This window comes from Nematolebias whitei, chromosome 15 (assembly GCF_014905685.2).
Source record: "Nematolebias whitei isolate Nwh7 chromosome 15, NemWhi1, whole genome shotgun sequence".
Lineage (NCBI taxonomy): Eukaryota > Metazoa > Chordata > Actinopteri > Cyprinodontiformes > Rivulidae > Nematolebias > Nematolebias whitei.
The window spans coordinates 40,089,676-40,108,823 of NC_056512.1; the positions used below are offsets into that span (position 1 = coordinate 40,089,676).

The following is a 19,148-nucleotide window of genomic DNA, read 5'->3' on the forward strand; positions in this document are numbered from 1 at the left end:
GGGGCTCCAACTGAATCATGTGATTAGGTGATCGTTAACACTTACATGTGAATTCACAGCTTCAATTTCAGACATTTTGAGTAAAACAAACAATAGTGACCGTGTACGCTGTCCATTATTCCGTCACTGTTTAAATTTAAAACGTTACAGAAGAGTTCTGCTCATCTCTGAACATCACGCAGCAACATCTGGATTCAACTAAGAGGTCAAACAGTTTCTGCTGCGTTTGTTAACAGACAGTGTATCTGTCAAGCTTTTTATGCTGCCACTAATCTTTAGAACTTCAGATTATTTTTGTTGTTCTTTCTTTGTTGAACAAAGGATCAAATAGCAGGGATTTTATTTCATTTTTTACATTAATAATTAAAAAAATAAAAGGTGAGTGATCCAGCAACTGTTTGTAGAAATGTGTGTGCACGTGCATTAGTCTGTTAGCATAATATCTCAACCTAGTGAGCAGATTTTGATGAAACACTCACTAAGTAATCTTTGGTTTATAGTCAACCCAATTCAAGATAGTCACAACAAATAATCAATCTTAGGAAAAACTAAAATGTCTGTCAGTTTTACAGATAATAAGCTAAATGTTTATGTGGTAACAGCTGAGAGTCATCCCCAACCCATAAGTTGAGGGCTAAAAGATTGTGCAAGATTTTAAAAGCTGAAGGGCAGCGGGCACCATGCATTCTTTCACGAAGGTTTTAGAATTTGTTTTCATCATATTAAATCACTTTTTTAATCTGTGAAGGTTTTCTGAACTGAGCTAAACAAAGCTTTACCTGATAATTACATAATCCGGTTTATGGTTTTCTGTTTCAATTATTTTAAAAAACGTATTGAATGTCAGTGAATAAACTAATTTACAAACAGCAATTAAAGACACGTTTCAGAGTAGAATTTAAAACCCTGTTATTGTTATTAAATAACAATATATATATAATTATTTGTTTTTTTTTATGAAAGATTTTGTTTCTAAATGTGTTTTTCATTATGCAAGTACACATGAATGTTTTTGGTGCAAGATATTCAGGTGGACTGGAGTTACAGTATTTTATTTATTTATTTATTGCTTGTCCGATGCAGCACAGAAGTCCTGGCAAGTGGGGGGAGTAATTTTATCCATGACCAGGCTCAATGGCGGAGCCAGGGGATGTCCGGCCACCACAGATATATATACATAGATAAATATTCAGTCACCCCAAACATTTGAGCAAACTATATTTTTAAGCAGTATAAAAACTGGAAAGCAGAGTTTCCTTAAATGCTTGGGGAGGCTGGTTTGCATATTTATATTGTGGTGGCAGTGGTGTAGTCTATGCGATACACAGGTATACGGAGTATACCCACTAGAAAAGTTTGTGAATTTCAGTACACCTACTTAAAAGTGCCCAATAATCCAGGTAGAAAAATATAAAAAAAAAGTTAAGTCAGGTCCTCTGGACGAGTTCAAAAAATAAAAAATTGTAGAAACATTTCGTCTTTCATCTGAAAGACTTCTTCTGTCTTCAGTCAGGCTGAAGAAGTCCTTCGGATGAAAGACGAAACGTTTCTACATGTTTTTGTTTTTTGAACCCGTCCAGAGGACCTGACTTAACTTTTTTAGATACCCAATGACATGTGACATATTATTGGACATGTGTCATCGTCAACACATTTGGAACATTTTATAGACACATTGAGTTGGTTCAACATGTTTTTTGTATAATTAATACGTCTGTACTTACTACTTAATACTAGAACATGTTTTGCTTTGTTACGGTTTTATAAATTCTACATGTTTTTAATACAAAGCCAACTGTTGTACAAAGTTTGTCGTTTATTTATTCAAATATAAGCATCAAGAGAAATTTTGAAATGTACAATGTGCTTAAAAATCAAAATAAATTGACGATTACATTGTACTAACCAGTGTACTTTGGTTTGTAAGTGCAGTATACCACTACAAAAATGTAGACTACACCACTGGGTGGTGGCCATCTTGGACTTTGAATGGTGGCAACCTAATTTTTGAAAGGAACCTTTCTTATGCTTAGATGCAGCCAAACACCAATATGAAAATTCGTACCTCACTGATTTTTCAAGTTATCGTGCTCACAACATGCATGGACAGACGAGCAATTCCCCCCTTTTCGCTCCACGATGGGGGACAACAAGGATTATTGGTGAACTGTCAGAAAACAAGTGTCTCTTACCTCTGCCTTCATTCAGGTATCAGAATGACTAAACTTTAATGTTACATACAAAACACTTTGACTTTAAACACAAAACCGTCTGTTTAATTTCAGCCTACTTACGTTTGCTGCCAAACATTCATTACAGGTTCAGAATAAAACTGACATCTGTGTATAAATGACTTCTAGCTTCCTGTAATTCTCTACAAGCCTTTGTGTTGAGCAGTGCTCTACACGCTCCGCACCCTGGAGAGACAGTTGTGACTTGAGGCTTTGAGCCGTAGCAGAACCTGTGGTTATGCCTCGGGCTCATTTGGACCGTGCCGTCAGTCTGCTCTCTGCTAATCGAGTCTCTCGGTTTCTAGTTTTCAGGATGTCTTTTCACCTTTTTGTATTTTTCCGTAGATATTTAGACACCTCGCACTGTCGGCGAATCACCTGATCGTCCTGCAGATGCAGGTCCAGACTATCACACCTACAAGGCTGAGGCAACAGCACCAACAGATTTGCTGTGGGACAGCAAGGCCGAAGGATAAATGAGTAGATTTTATAAGATTTTCAGGAGCTCCTCCGTGACCAACCTGCACAAAATATCTACAGCCGGTGTGAATGTATGCTGCCGACCAGCCTCTGGAGCAGTCTAATCCATCTTAGTCCACTGCAGGTTCTCAAACCGAGCAGAACCAATTCCTAGAAAAGATGCTGATAACTGAATATAAAATATATTCAGATTTTAACCAGTGACATGAAAGACCAGGAACTTTTAAGAAAATATATGAGCTTTAGCTTTTGATGTAATGAATCAAAGAATGAATAAGAACGGACTCCAGAAAGCAGACGTAATATTCCACTTTGCATTCAGAGTGGTTGTACATTTGGATAAATTATTTCTTAATAAAGAAAATGTACCATGCATGAAATTCGCAGATATTGCACAGCTTGGTAAGTGATGAGAGAAAAAAGAAAAAGAGTGTGATACGATGGTTCTGTCAGAAGCATAAAGTCTGTGGGTTTAACCGCGACGTCTGAAACGCTAAGATGCTCATACATCAAAAGACCGCTGGATTTTTTTTATTTTCTGAAGGACAACCGGGAGACGAAATGAGTAAGATCACAGGACTGGGAGTTGTCTCGGGATACTTGACCTCTCCATTTTCTGAGCTCTGAGGGCTCGGAGCGCTGTGGTTTCTCTCCAGAGGGGGGAGAAAGGTCAGGAGGGGGCCACCAGCCACTGAAACCAGTCTAAACTCATTTCTACTGCAAAAACACACAGATAAGTTTAAACTTCAAGTTGTATAAAAAAAAAAAAAAAAAACATGCTGTAAAAACATAAAAAATAGGGTATTTTTCTGATTTTTAATGTGTCTGAGTCTAAAAAACTTGATCAATGCATGCAGGTGGAAGAATCTGCCAAAAACAACATTTGAGTCCATGTTCTGATACCTTTTAATAAAGTCATGTCCCCACTAGGGGTTGAATGACTACTTATTTTTAAAAGTCGACTTCAACATGATAAAAGTCGACGTGGACAAGTTGATGTGACGTCATAGGAACTCAAGACGCTATTCACAAAAAATATAATTTATTATTTACAAAAAAAAAAGAACAACAAAGCATCGTGAGCATATATTTATGCTCCTAACATGTCAAACTGCAAATAAGTCACAGGAAAATCTAAACTATTATTAAGCTGCAAAAGTTAAGTTTTATTTTATTTAATCTACTAAATAAAATAAACCACAGCGGCGGTGGCAGATTGTCCACAGGCGGTGGTGCGCCCATGTTTTAAAAAAAATAAAAACTATCCACCACCGTGCACGGTGGTGGATTCTCTACTGGTGGTGGTGGATTCAGTGCGCCCCCCTGTTTTTACTTTTATTTTATTTAGTGGATTAAATAAAATAAAAATAAAAACAACGGGGCGGGCGGTGGTGGAATCTACCACGGGTGGTTGAACCGTAAGAGTCACCTTTAGTGAAATATTTTTACACTGTTTATGAATTTCTACCTGTTTGGGAATACTTGGCCTGCTCCTCGCCTTCTATCTGCTTAGAAGAATCCATTATGTAGCGAGCGGCCCGGCAGTGATCACATGACACGTGACACAACTAGTTCACGTGAAATTTAAAAACTTGCGAGATCGACTAGTGGACTAGTCTATTCAACCCCTAGTCTCCACTGTACCAACTATAAGAAAAGAACGAATGTAAAACAAAAGGATTAATCCTAGACTATTATTTCCAAAACATCTTCAACAAGATAATTAAAACTCTTTAAAAGAACTGGCTCAATTCCTAAAACTTAGAACATTAAATAGTAGTAAAGTGATGACCACATTTATGACCATAATAAATAATACAAAGAAAAATTGCATGAATTTTTTTTACTTGTTTTTATTTATTAAGTTTTATCAGCTACTTTGCTTCTAGTTTAAGTAACAACTACAATAACTAAGATAAGCAATCGTACGTTTTCAGGTAAAAAAAAAAAATCCTGAACTCTGATTACACGTGTACTCCGTCTACAAAGTGTAATTCAAAAGTAACGGTGTGCACGTTAGTTTTTTTTTTTTTATTCTAAAGCCATTATTTTATTGTTACAGGCAGCATTGTAAATGACATAAACAGTAAATTAGAATAATTTAATAATAAGCAGGTGCAGTGTTAGTCATTGCTTTAATTTAAAAAGCATCAGTCACGCTCTGATCTTTAATGTCGCAGCAGCTGTTTTATTATTTGGGCTGAATTTTAAACACATGAAACACTCCTTCACCAGATAGTTGCTACTGACGATATTCAGGAACAATGTAAGGCACCTGAACATGTGCTTTAATCTTTTTCTTTCACCAGATTTCTTTTGATAATAGACTTAACAGAACAACTATAGTCATTTGTCTCTCAAGGTCAGAGCAATTTCTAGAAAGACGGATGAAACGAAGAACGAGTGCTGGCCTCGGTGATAGTGTTATCCCATGGAATTTGCAAGTATGGATGACGGCCGATGTTTCAAGGCAAAAATAAGACGTGTGGCTTTAAGTGATGAATGGGTTTGCAGCTCCTGGAGAAGCAAAATAAAACAGAACCACTTAGGTCTTGTCAAAGCTGCACTACAGGCTCTGCTGGTTGGGTGACTCACCTCACACTGGATGATTTGTTGGAGAATAAATGATCTCGTTGGCCAGAGTGAAAATATTGAAATAAAACCTTTACGTTGCGTGTTAATCAGTGTGCTGCAGGTTAAGTAAAGACAAAGCTCGGTTATCTGGATAATGATGATGTTGGTGCTCCTCTTCCTGCAGGGTGAGGGCTCCAACTTCCTCCAACTGGGATCCTCCATCGAGCAGCAGATCAACGGCATGTTTAAGGTGATGGAGGAGTACAACTGGGACAGTTTTGTGGTCATAACCAGCCTCTATCCAGGTTATGAAACGTATGTGGATTACATCAAGTCCTTCACTGACACCAGCTACTTCATGTGGGATCTCCAGGATGTTTTGTCCTTCGACATGTCCGCCGACAGCTTGAACGACATACGAGCACGGAGGCTGCTGCAACAGATTGACACTCAGGTGCTGCTGGTCTACTGCTCCCACGAAGAGGCCCAGTACCTGTTTACTATGGCAGCTGAAGCCGGACTCGTGGGGCCAGGCTACATTTGGATTATCCCCAGCATGGCTGTGGGAAACCCAGACATCCCCCCACCTGGCAGCTTCCCTGTGGGGCTCATCAGCATCATTACGGACCGCTGGAGGATGAGTCTGAGGAAGAGGGTGCGGGATGGAGTGGCCATTGTGGTGAAAGGCGTCCAAGGCTTTCGGAAACAAAGAGGCTTTATCCCTGAGGGTCACAGTGACTGTCATAACCCCGTCAAATTACCAGCAGCTAATGACACCCTGTTCAGGTAAACTACACTTTGGTCAATCTCTTGTTTGAGTATTTAATAGTTTTATTATTATCACAAGGCTTGTATCGCTGTTTGTCAACAAAATGTTTCACGAACCTCTAAATAAATTTGAATGAAACCGTCTGCCATAACCAACTGACCTTAAACACAATAATGTCTATAACTCAGTGATTTCACACATAAGCAGCTCAAACTTTCTTCTGGTAGTAGCCAAGAGTCATGGAGTCAAGAGTAGATCCCAAATCTTTGTTTTAACCTTTGGCATGCAAAATGATGAGATTCATAAAAACAACTTTTTAATTATGTAATTGTTCATATATCATATCTACATTTTTTAATACTTCTTTTTTTCTTCCAATTTATATTTGTATACTTTTTAAAACAGTTTGGTTAGTTTAAAGGTTAGTGCATGGTACTTACCAGGTGTATGTACCTAGTACTTACAGTGTAATAACCGGGCAGTAATATATGCTTCTGTCAAATAATGTTCATTGTTGTAAAAATAAAATTTGACTTGCCCTATTCTGCAATAACTAATTCTAGATGCCATCATCCACACATTTATTAGGTTAGATGTAAATATCACATATGTACTCAGTACAACATGCTGCATGACTGGTTTCTAAGGTGACTTGGCTGAACCCAGTACTTAACACATCCTGACATGCTACAGTCATGGTACTCACTTGGTACCTACCAACCCTGGAAAGTACTGAGCTTTAATAGTACTACAATCAAACATTGCTTAAGGTTGACTTGGACCAAATTTGTCCAGCCTGATTCGACTCCTTTCCAGATCATTATTTTTCAGGTACCATGCAAGTACTAGGTCCATGTAAGTACTAGGTCCATGCCAAAATGTACAATACATGTATATTTTAAGTGCCAGATACAGGGTACATACTTGGTACCTACCTGTATTAAGAAGTGATGTAATTATGGGGTACATACCTGGTACTTGCTTTTTTGGTGCACCACTTTTTACTTGGTACGTAAGCAACAAATATGTACCAGATAGAGAGTATGTACGTGTTATGTACCCTGGGAGTACTGAGCTGTATTATGTATTGCCACCAAACAATGTTTATTGTAAACAGTATCTAATGTCTTCAAAGTTCATGCTCAAAAATCCAAGTAGAAAATCCAACAAAGTCCAGTCAGGTCATCTGGACAGATGTTTAATGTCCTTCAGTATTTTACTTTAACACCTTTCAGATAAAATGCTTTCTGGTTATATATATATATATATATATATATATATATATATATATATATATATATATATATATCAGGGGAAAAATCTCCCTGTCTGACAATGTGTTGTCATATTGTGGATTCTCCCATATTTGATCAACAACTGTACTGTAATTGGAGCCAAACATCTATAAGACCTGGCAAAAAATATGTGGTTGTTCCTGTGACGCACGATTTATAGCGTCCTCTACTCCGCAGTCGTGTCTCCCTACATCTCCTCAGCACCTAAACGCTCTTACATCTCTTGGAGTTTGAGAGGTAATTTAGTTGGGAGGAGTGGCGTGTGAGTGCCGACTGATAAGTGATTTTCCATCAAACCATGCCCATAAAACAGCAATCTGATGCCATCTATGTGATGCAGAGTGAAGTAAACACTATTTGGAAGAAGAATGTTTTAATTAGAAAGGCAATAAGCAAAGACAAAAAAAACCAACTGTTCTTGCAGTAGCTTCGGACTGGGGGTGTTATTGTTTGCATAAGTCGATGGTCACGACAGGCCATCCACAGCGCATCATTAAAACCCTAACTTTAGTTATGAAACACTTTCTCTCCCTCTGATGTCAAAAGTAGTTTTCACTTCAGAGTCAGCAGCCTTCAGGGATACTACGTCTCCTTTTCATAAAAAGCAAAAATTGTGAACATAATCTCAAGCTTTGATACCGTACAAATTCTTCCATTTAGACATGCTCGAGCCAGCGGGCACATGCGGAGCAACACAAGTAATTTGAAGGTCAGCCAGACAGAACAAAGCACTTTCAATTAGCTTTATCGCCTGATCTCTTCTGTCTGCAGTCAGATCAAACATCAACGGCCTCCTTTACTGTTGGATTTATGCTCGCTTGAATAGAGACTCTCTTCAAACAGGCTTTAGATAATGAGTCAGCTCACCTGGTAATACGATTATAGCAGGTGACCAGATTAAACAGGCTTTTCACACAGACCAGGCTGAGGACCATCCTCCTCCCAGCAGGTTTTCATCACCTCTGCTGAGGTGAGAGCACAGCGGCACACGTCTAACGCAACAGAGGATCTGATGAAATCATGGAATCACAGGTGGCAGATTGTATATTTTTTCTTACAGTCAGACAGAACAGTGGTTCTTACAGTTTAGCTCCAATGTATGAAAGGGAGTAAAGTGACCCCCCTCACCCCCCACCACCACACACAAACAAACACACACACACACACACACACACACACACACACACACACACACACGCTGGTTAGTTTCAGAGGACTCTTAAATTAGAGACAACCCCTAAAGATATTTAAAAGCCCAGCATTCCTTAAAAACCTGCATATTGCCCACTGTACTACCTGCAAAGGTTTAAAACAGATCATCCTATGATGAAAACTCAATTATGACCATGTTGGTGAAAAATAATGTTTTATGAAATTTCATGCAGAAATTTCAATTTTTGCAAGAAGTGACAGTGCTCAGAGTATACATTGAGGATGACACTCAGCTACTGCAACACCAAATTATAGCTCAATATCTATATACTAGGAATGTGCAATATGGCATAAAATTCATATCACGATATGTATTGTGAAGGGTGGCGATAACGATATATATCACGATATGTTTTTGGTATAAAACTTTCAATAGGAATGATAAAAAGCATAGGGTGTCCTTTTGCCATCATATATTCTGAATTAAGAAAATTCCACTACCAGGTCCAGAGAGTTTTTAAATAATAAACAAATCAAGTATTAAGCTTCTTTCTTGTAGTTCAAAACAGTGCAAAATATATCAAATGTAGTTTTAGCCATATGTTTTAAACTAAAGAATATGTTAACTCTTAACAGTTTCCAGTCTTACTTAAATGAACAGCAACAGAGCAGCATTTTACACTGAAACACTTCACCCTCCAACCCTCTAGTGGGCGCCTCCTGCTTTAATGGAGAGCTGACACAAAATGAGTCTGTGGCTTTGACCACAGGGCCTCGCATTAAGTCACACAACACAGCGTTCGTTTCACAGATCAGAGAGCAGGTTTCTCTAAAACTGACCAATGCTTACTTTAACTTTAGACAAAAATAATAATTTGACGGAACACAGCGTATTGCGCATGCGTCTGAATACGGCAACACTACGGCAAGCCAGCTGTAGTTAGCTTGTAGCTTCGCTACGTAGCTCTCGAAAAAATTACTTACCACTTATGCACAATTTTCAACTAAAAAAGTAACGATTAAATCTGACAACTCTGATTTTATATCAGACACAGCATTACAGCGGTTAGCCGGTAGAAGACAGATCTTTATCGTAGGCTAAATTTTTATCGTTTCTACCGTGTACCACATTTATGGTGCATTCCTACTATATACCATATTTTTCGACCTATAAGTCACAGTTTTTTCCATAACATACATGCCCTGCAACTTGTACGCTGAAACGACATATTTATGGATTTTTTCCATATTTATAAACCAATTTTTGGCTGAGATATGACCATTTTCATTCATTCTGACTGAAAATATTGAACACTACCATTTTCAGCCGCTAGATGGCACTCGAGTAGTATGGCATGCCGTTGTATCATGTACTAGGTGAAAGTGGCTATTAATGACACAATCAGCTTGCCATACCCTGCCACCTTCATCTGCCTGGAGTAACCGTCAAGTCAGCTTCATTTCGCTGCGCCGCCCTGGCGAAATGTAGCTAATTTGACCATCGAAGAAATGCACAGCAAGTCACCCTCTGCGCGTTCATGCTTCCATGTATCGGCTTTTGAAATGCAGATGATTTGACCATCAAAGTGCATTTATTAATGAAAAGTTCAACTGAGACACACCTTTGCTATGATTTTGAGCAAACAAAAGGGGGTCTCTGCAGACCAAAAGTGGGCGTTTCTGGAGAATAGACGTTTCTAGAGGGCAAACACCAATTGGCTAACTGCATTTGCTGCTGTTTAGGTAAGTTACATCAGCTCTTTTTTAAAACTGAAGGTTTCTAAGAAACAGCGTTATATCTGCTGTCAAACACAAGAAGATTCTCTTTTGTTCTTGGGTTGTAGGCTGCACCGGACACAGGTTGGATCGAGTGTGGTCTGGGTACAATGAAATATGAAGCATCTGAAGCAAAACCTGCTCCCATTTGTCAAAAAGTCTGGTCTCAATTAAAGATCACGAGTCTTGTAACGAGATAATGGCCCAAAACAAAAGCTAAAAACAAAATTTGCGCTTTAGAAGTGCTCTTCTACGAGATCTGATCTATGAAAGGAGCTGAAACAAGGAATAGGACTGACCCTTAAAGTCTGAGACAGCTGAGGAAGTTAACCAGTAAACAGAAATACCTGCTCCAGTTGCAGAAATCTTAGAGAAACTGACAACGGCGCCACTGTTTTTGGTTTTGGCGCACAAAGTCATAATCTCCCGATGCATGCTCAAAGTCATAGTAATCATGCACAAAACAGGCGGCCCCGTCATTGCTGTTCAAAAAAAAATTGCTGTTTGGTATCTTTACACTGAGTTTTTACAAATCTCTATTTCATAATGCACTTTTAACAATCTCTGTTTTTCTCACCAAAAACATTGTGTGGGGATAAGAAGTGCAAGAACAGGAGAAAATCTCTGTTGTTGACAACATTTGAAGTCGTGTGGACGGGTCTTTATGTTGTCTAAGTTACTGATTTGGTCCCTGACACGTGACTGTTATTGAGCTCCACTCAGTGACCTGACACATCACTGCAGGCAGAAAGAAAACCATTAATTAGCTGGTGTATTTAGGTCTGCCTATACTTATAAATATCCTACTGGAGATTAAAAAAAGGGAATTTTAAACTGCTTTAAATTTGAGGAGGTGGAGACATCGGGTCTGAGTGGGCTGGGTGCATCCACGGTCGAGGCGGCTGCCTGGGCCATAAAAAGCATTGAACCGTTACAGTTCAGCAAAAATGTCCATTATGTTTCATTTTGATTACACAGATAAATGTATAATTTAAACAAAAATACTCAAATACTTTGCATTCAATCGTTTTAAATCAGTTTAAAATCTCATACTAATATTAAAAGATTAACTGTTCCAAAATAAAATCTATCCTGCATTAAGAGATAAATGCAAAAACAAAGGATTTAACAGATTTTTTTGTTTAAGGATATTTATTTTTATTTCTTCTCGTTAAGGGTGTCATCCAAGAAGAAATCCATTATTGACCAGAAACAGAATCCAGACTGCTGGAAACTTGTGATTTTGACGTTTCATCCACATCAGCTCGGTCTCTTTTCCCTCCCCAGACACATGCTGAATATAACCTGGGAGCACAACGACTTCTCCTTCAACAGTAATGGCTACCTGGTGAATCCAGCCATGATCGTCATCACTCTGGACAGAGAGAGACAGTGGGACAAGGTGAGCAACACACGTCTCATTTCCTGCTGTATTTTCTATACAAAATGACTTTTTTGATGTGTTTTAGTGATCGGACGCACTCAGCAGATGTAATGAAACAACTGGCAATGAACTAAAATACTTCCTCATTTCACGCTGAACATATAATGAAAACACAGCCCAGTAAACTTCTCATCAACTTGTTTTAAGACTGAAACAATGATTTCACCCCATGTGGTGAAGAACACCCGAGTGTGAACTTCCTCCATCAGTGTAACCAAAGGAACCTGAAGAGAACTGTCAAGGGAACGGCCACAGGAAGTTCACAGCTTATGTTTGATTATTTCATACATTACAGCATTTACCATAACTGTTATTTCTTTTCTTTCTTTCTTTTTTTGATGAGTTGTACGTTGTTCTGTGTGCACAAATTGAATGGTTGATTAAAAGTTACAACTTGAACACAAAAATATTCAAAAGAGTGATTGGTACCGCAACAACCAAAGATCTTAAAGTCAAATGAGTGCATCAGAAAAGTAAAGAGAAACATTTTGCGGAGTTAATTGGAACCAGATGTTCCAGCTTCCGTCCTGATTTACAACACTTTGTCTGTGGTCCTGCTGTAATGTGTGGAGGCAGCTGTGTTTGTTTCTCTTCAACATATGATCGTCATGTTCTATCATGGTTCAAAAGTGCAAAATGAGCCCTGGTTTTCTGCGACTTCATGAGGATGCACATCCATCATCATCATCCACATCCACTGTCTGCATTTCTCCTCTGGGGGAAACTTCTATGCAACGTGTATATATTGTGACTTTAGTTACTGCCATTTGCCCCTTTATCCTCCTAGAAGCTGAAGTATTTCCAATGGGTTTCAATGCAGAAGGAGTTGTTTCAAATCATGTTCAGCTCCAGAGTGCGCATGCCATAAATGGTCCGGGTACTTTTTCCATGTTTCACAACATGCCATTATTAAATTTCAATAACTACCGTAATTTTTGTTGTATATATCGCAGTTTTGGTTTTTTTTGCATAAATTAGCCTGTGACTTATACCGATAAGCGACACATGTATGCGTTTGTTTTTTTCCTATATTTACAAACCAATTTTTGGCTGAGATCTGACGATTTCATTCTTTCTGACAGAAAATATTGAACACTACCATTTTCAGCCACTAGAGGGCCCTCGACTAATAAGGCAAGCCAAGTGTCTCATTAATAGGGGAAAGTGGCTATTAATGAGCCACTTGGCTTGCCATACGAAGCCACCTTCGTCTTGCTCCGGAAATCCTGGAGCAAACGTCAAAGTGCATTTATTAAGGAAAAGTTCAACTGAGACACACCTTCGCTATAATTTAGAGTAAACAAATAATTAGTTTTAAGTGTTAATCTTGTTAAAATCTTGTTAAAGTCCACCCATGCACGCTCCTGCAGCCGCCGTCGATGGCAGCCCATCGATTTTTGGCACAACACCGGCCCATGTTTCCGGGTCGTCAGCAGTGACGCGTAACAAATGCGACGTGTCAGCGGTGACGCCTAATAGATGCGACTTATATAGCGAAGTGAAGTATTTATGTTTTTTTTCCCACTTTATTACATATATTTGGACTGATGCGACTTATACGGCGGTGTGACGTGTAAGGCGGCAATTATTTTTTTTTACTGTAAACTCGGCTTACAATTGTTCATATCTGCATAAGTACACCAATAGTCCCTTTAGTAAAGTTTACACATTTAAACAATACAAGGTATGTTAAATTAGCACAAGGTTTTGGTCTATATCTATATTACTTTTTTTTTTTTTTTTATCTATAAAACACTGCAGAAGGAAGGGGTTCAAAGTGGAGGTAAAACTGAATCCATCCATTCGCTGATTCCAGCTCTCCTCATTTCCATCATTCTGACCTTTACACAAACCTTTTCAAATAGAAAGAAATCCCACTCCTTCGGAGAACAATGTTGTTCTCATTTCACTAAATTTCATCCAAGTTGTGTAAGCCAATCCATTCTCTGTGTTTAACTTTCTGTTGCCTTGGGCCCATTTTCTCTGCAAGCTGAAAATCAATTCCACTTTTGAATTGCCTTTTTGCCAGCTTCTCTCACCGTATATGTTACAAGGCTGCCGGTCACTTTTGTTCATGCATCACTTGTGTATAACCAGCCCCCGCCTGACACTAAATACACACAGAACTATTACTTTTTTTCTTATTAAACCCGCATCACTGCAATGCTTTTACCAAGGAGTTGTATAAATGGAAACATTCCAAGATAAATCCTTCAGCCGCTCTCTGAGAACCCAGAGTCACTTTGAAGATGAAGGAGGAACGTGACAAAAGAAAGAAGCAGCGCATAAAAAGAATGAGAAGTGCTCCCGATAATTATGTTTTCTCTATTTGGAAAATGCTCCACTCTTGTGTTGTAAGCCTGTAATGCACACAAACCCCAGGAATGATTATTATTAGTTTTACCAGAACATGTTTTTTTAATTCAGCAGGAAGAAAAATGTGCGTTTGTGTTTCTGTTATCAAAATATCTCATGATGGATTTTACTGAAACTTTCAGAAAATATTCATTAAATTTACATCCACAAATGTTTTACGTTTGGAGCCAAATGACCTTAGAAAACACAAAAATGACTATAACTTAAGTAAGTTTGCAGATATTGATGTGGTAGTAGTTGAGAGTGCATGTTGTGGACTACTATGAATGCAATATTCCCTAACATCGCATGACTTTAAGCATCATGGCTACAGCTTTCTTTTCAGATAAGCTTTTTACAATTTATGTAAGTAATGTAGGTCAACGCATTCCTGACGCCTCCTTGCATCTCTTCGCCGACTATACAGTTGTTTATTGTCGAGCTAACACAGTTGCCAACGTCTCCTATCTTCTTCAGTCTGCATTTGACATCATTCAGTCAGATTTGTTCCGTCTCAAACTTATGCCCAATGTTGACAAAATCAAGGAGATGTTTTACACGAGTCGATGCACAATCCTTTAAAGTACGTTCAGCCTCCAACTCTATGATGTTCTGGTGCTTCCTGTTTTGTCATTTTTCCCTGACTGTACTTGGTAAACATCTGAAGCAGCTCTTCTGTTTTAACAGTCCAAGCATTCACAGGCAAAGTGTTTCCCACCTCGATATAATTCACAGTGATCAGATGTTCAGACCGACTTCATGAAACTGAACAGGAGCTCCAGTTAAACAGCAGGAGAGGTCGATAAGAGAGAACGAAGACGTTTACACTTCTCCCCGCGCTCGTTTGTTCCCTCGGTTTCATTTGGTTTTGACAAGCTGGTTAGTCTGCAGCGATGAAATAAGTTTGCTCCCCTTCCTGCGTGAGCTGTGAAGACTACATGGGAATAAAAACAAGCATTTTGGCTAGACCTGTTCCTTTCACAAAACAAAGTAAAGTGAACTAGAGAGACTTGTTATTATTAATAATGATTATTAATAAGATTAATAAAACCAGCTTAAGCTAAGAGAGACACCATATTTAGTTTCTGATCATCCTTTGTTGATCAAATCAGTGCTCAGTGTGGTTTTTGTGCACATACATGTTGACCAGGTAATAATATGGAGTTGTTTCAACGTTGAGCAGCACTTTGTGTCATTAGGACAGTGAATGCAGCACATCCTGCTCAGCTGATGCCAACTTTCACCCTCCATGATGTCTTGACTGTCCTTCAGTTCAGTGAGATGAGTGATTTGTTTATTCATGGAGAAGAAAACGTGCTTCGAGTATAAATAGCAATGGCACATAAACGGGTACAAAGGTTAACAACTGTTTTGGTATTTCACGCTCATGCTGGTATGCTAAACATGTATTTTTGTTACATTACACATCACTTCCCATCCATCTGATGGATGAATGAATGATGAGTGATGGCAGGATGAAGCAGAGACTGGTCATCGGATCAAAGATTCGCCCTCAGTATTGAAGGTGTTGCTCCGACCTGTTGTAGTGAAGAAGAAGCTGAGCCAAAAGACAAAGCTCTTAATTTATTGGTTTGTCTCCTAAACAAACCCTCACTTGTGGTCATGAAGTTTGATTCATGACTGAAATGATAAGATTCTACATGTACAAGCACACAGGCAGCAGAAACTGACTTGCTACAAATGATGGTCGAGTTCAGCTCAGAGTAGAGCTGTTGATGCTCACGTTAAAAAAAAGTCTGCTCAGGTAGTTTGGGCATGTGATGAGAACATCAGGCCACATCCCACTGGGAAAGGACTTGGGGCAGATCCAGAGTTTGGAATTAAATTTCCCCTCCTGGACATGTTTCAAGTAGACTAGAAATAAGTAAAAGCCAACGAATGGACGGTTACTTGTTATCAGGCTGGCATGAATCTCCAGAGATGAAGTGCACTCAGTGACCATCATATTAATGAATCAAAACGCCTTCATCAGTAAGCTTAAGAATCCATTCTTCTCACAGGACAAACATCTGATATTTTCACAGAAAGGTGCAAAATTCATCATTTGCAAAAACCAGCATCTGCAGCAAACAAAAACCACCTGTGTATCTTGTCTGTGTTTATTAAACTCGTAAATGTAAGATAAATTAGTTGTCTGTTTCCTGGCAAATCACCAGGATGTGTTGGAGTGTGTGGTCACTGAAGCTCAATGATTTCTCTGCGACCTTCATTCCTCCTGTTCTGCATCTGATTTAAAGCAGAGGAGTCATTTGAACTGCGATGCAGAACAGGTTGCCAACAAACAACAAAGCTCAAAATGCTTCACTTAAAACTGTGATCGTGTATTCAGCTCGCACATGAACGCTCGTTTCCACAAAGCATTGGCAATATAGAAAGGGTGGAATTGCTTTCATTACATTCAGATGTGTAATTCAACTGAGTGAAGCGTAAAGGAGTACCCCCAACCAAAGAATAGCTACTTCCAGACAAAGAGCTGAGATTGCAGCCACAGGATAAGTGGCTTTGACCTAGCATTAGTAACGCAGCACCCAGTGCCCTGCCAAGGCCAGTAATCTGGAGGAAACACTGGTTTCCTTTGAACTCTTTGCAAACTAAAACTCCTCACTATTTTGGAGTTAGACATTCAGATTTGGCCTGTCGCAATAAATTTTGCAGGACGATTAATTGTCTCAGAAATTATTGCGATAAACGATAATATTGGTTGAAATTTGACAATAATTAGTCATTGTCAAACTGAAGAAGAAATGTTGGTTAATTTTTGTGTGTAGTACTATTTTTGACCACTGGATAGCAGTAAAACACTGTTTGAATCAAAGGATGGATAGTGAGGGAGCGAGCAACGTGTCTCTTTTAGAAAAATGGGAGGGAGGCCCCTTGACGTGACATGGGCCGTCTCTCCTTCCTATTTTTCGGTTCTCAAAATGGCAGACGCTCAGTGCGGTTTGAGCTCTTTAGCATAGCATTTGTCATGCAAAGCTTTTAATAAAAATAAATAAAAAAAAAATCAGTAAACAAGTTCTCAGCTTCTTTTTGCAGAGAAAAAACAACTTTTTACATGAACGCGCAAGTTTCAACCGTGAATTTTGGAGCTTTGACAAGACAGAGGTTTTTTTTCCCCCCCGAGGCCGGCCTGTTAGCTTAGCTCGTAGCTTAGCTTCTCAGCTTAGCTGCTTTTAACGATCCAAAAATGTGATTTTGGACGGTTAAAACAGATTTTAAAGAGAAAAGAGAGAGGGAGGAGTCAGTGAAGAGCACCGGAGTTGAGCCTTTTGTCATCCAGTGCCTTCAGTAGAAAGAAACACGAAGAAACGATAAAGCCGATAAATGAAAATGAGATCGATATTTTTCATTCATCATGCGATTAATTGATTTATTGTTTATTGCGACAGGCCTAATTCAAATCTAAAAAGACATAACATTGCGCAACTAAATAAATGAGGTAAGTGTTTAGACTAACAGCAATCTGTTTTATGCCTTGAATAGCTTCATTGTACATGAACGAGGCCTATTTTTAGTAATGCATTTATTTATCAAACCTTTTCAGTAAAAAAAAAAAAAAAAAGGTGCTTTCTCTGTGAAGTTGCTGTAATGACACCATCCTCTCCTTCCTCTTCAGGTGGGGACCTATGAGATGGGGATCCTGCAGATGAGATACCCCGTCTGGCCACGGTTCGGTTCCTACCTGCAGCCGGTGTCGGATTACAGACACCTGACGGTGGCCACCCTGGAGGAGCGACCTTTCGTCATCGTAGAGGCAGTTGACCCCGTGACAGGGACCTGTGTTAGCAACACCGTGCCCTGCCGACGACAGTCCAACAAGACCGAGACGTAAGTTCAGTGGAGCAAAAATATTCCTAAATTCCAAATTTACGTGTTAAATTTATATCGTCTGTTAGCTGCGGGGCCAGATGCTGGAACTTAAGAACTTTGCTGATTTATGTTTTGTGTTTAAGTTCACATCTGACCAGTTGGTTGAACAGTGTTGATTAGATGTAGTTTACAATGAACCATCCATAGCCTGGTAGCTTTAAGATGAACTCCATGTCTCACTCATGGTACCCCAACACCAGATCACTGTAGGAGTTTACCAACAGTAATGTCCACCAGTGCACTTCCTGTTTCCATGTTTTAAATGTTACATTTAGCAGAGGATAATGTATTTGCACCAAGTTCTCTGCCCCCCTACAGATTATTTTCTGCTTGTTTATTTCATGGTAATATAAAAAAAATCACAAAAAGCTGTATGCACAATAGTTTACTGAACTTATTCCTTATAAATGAAAACTTCAATAGTCATGTTTAAATGCTTTGCAGACAGATTTATTTAAATGTTTATTTGAATTGTTGAGCATTAGATCCACATGGAAGAAGACTAAATGCAAAAAAATGGCAAATATGGTATTTAAAGATGTTGATTTAAAGCAAAACAAATAACTTTGTTCAAAATGAGGAAAACATGTTTATACAAAAAAAATCTCTGAACACTAAAACGCTAGTTACAATTAATTTTGCTGAAAAGGCTGAAACTGAGTTGTGAAAGCTAAACAAAGCCGAACACTGGCCAAAAGTAACAGAATACTAGCTAAAAGCTAAATGAAGTACATCACTAGCTAAAAGCTAAAAGGCTAATCACAAATAGCATTAGAGGACAAAAACAGAGCAAGTAGATTTCAAAGGGAGCAATGTTTAAGAAGGAAATTGAAATATTGTTTTCTAAAAGGAAAATCTTTGTAAGTTGTTGCTTTGAAAAGTATAAAACTTACAAAAACCAGTGGTCACAGCATCTATCTCCTAAATCATACAAATATTTTGATATATGAATGATGAAAAAAAGCAACGTAGGCAGAATAGATTCCAAAAAATATAAAGGAAAACAATTAATGTATGAAAATATAATGCTGATTCAGCATTCATGCAAATACTCAACATATCACATAATCCCTATAACAATAGTTAAGTTTAATTTATTGTTTATTTGCCGTATGTAGATTAATTTATTCTTTGTTTGTCGTATGCAGGTTAATTTATTCTTTGTCGTATGCAGGTTAATT

General features: G+C 38.5%; 1 protein-coding gene across 1 annotated transcript in view; it reads left to right on the top strand.

The window, feature by feature from the left end:
- grin2ca (glutamate receptor, ionotropic, N-methyl D-aspartate 2Ca) overlaps positions 1 to 19,148 on the top strand; it is a 47,303-nt gene that overhangs the window by 8,508 nt on the left and 19,647 nt on the right. Inside the window, exons 2-4 of the mRNA XM_037688681.1 lie at positions 5,470 to 6,071; positions 11,565 to 11,679; positions 17,714 to 17,925. Of these exons, the coding sequence (XP_037544609.1) occupies positions 5,470 to 6,071; positions 11,565 to 11,679; positions 17,714 to 17,925 (929 nt within the window). The remainder of the gene's footprint in view (positions 1 to 5,469; positions 6,072 to 11,564; positions 11,680 to 17,713; positions 17,926 to 19,148) is intronic.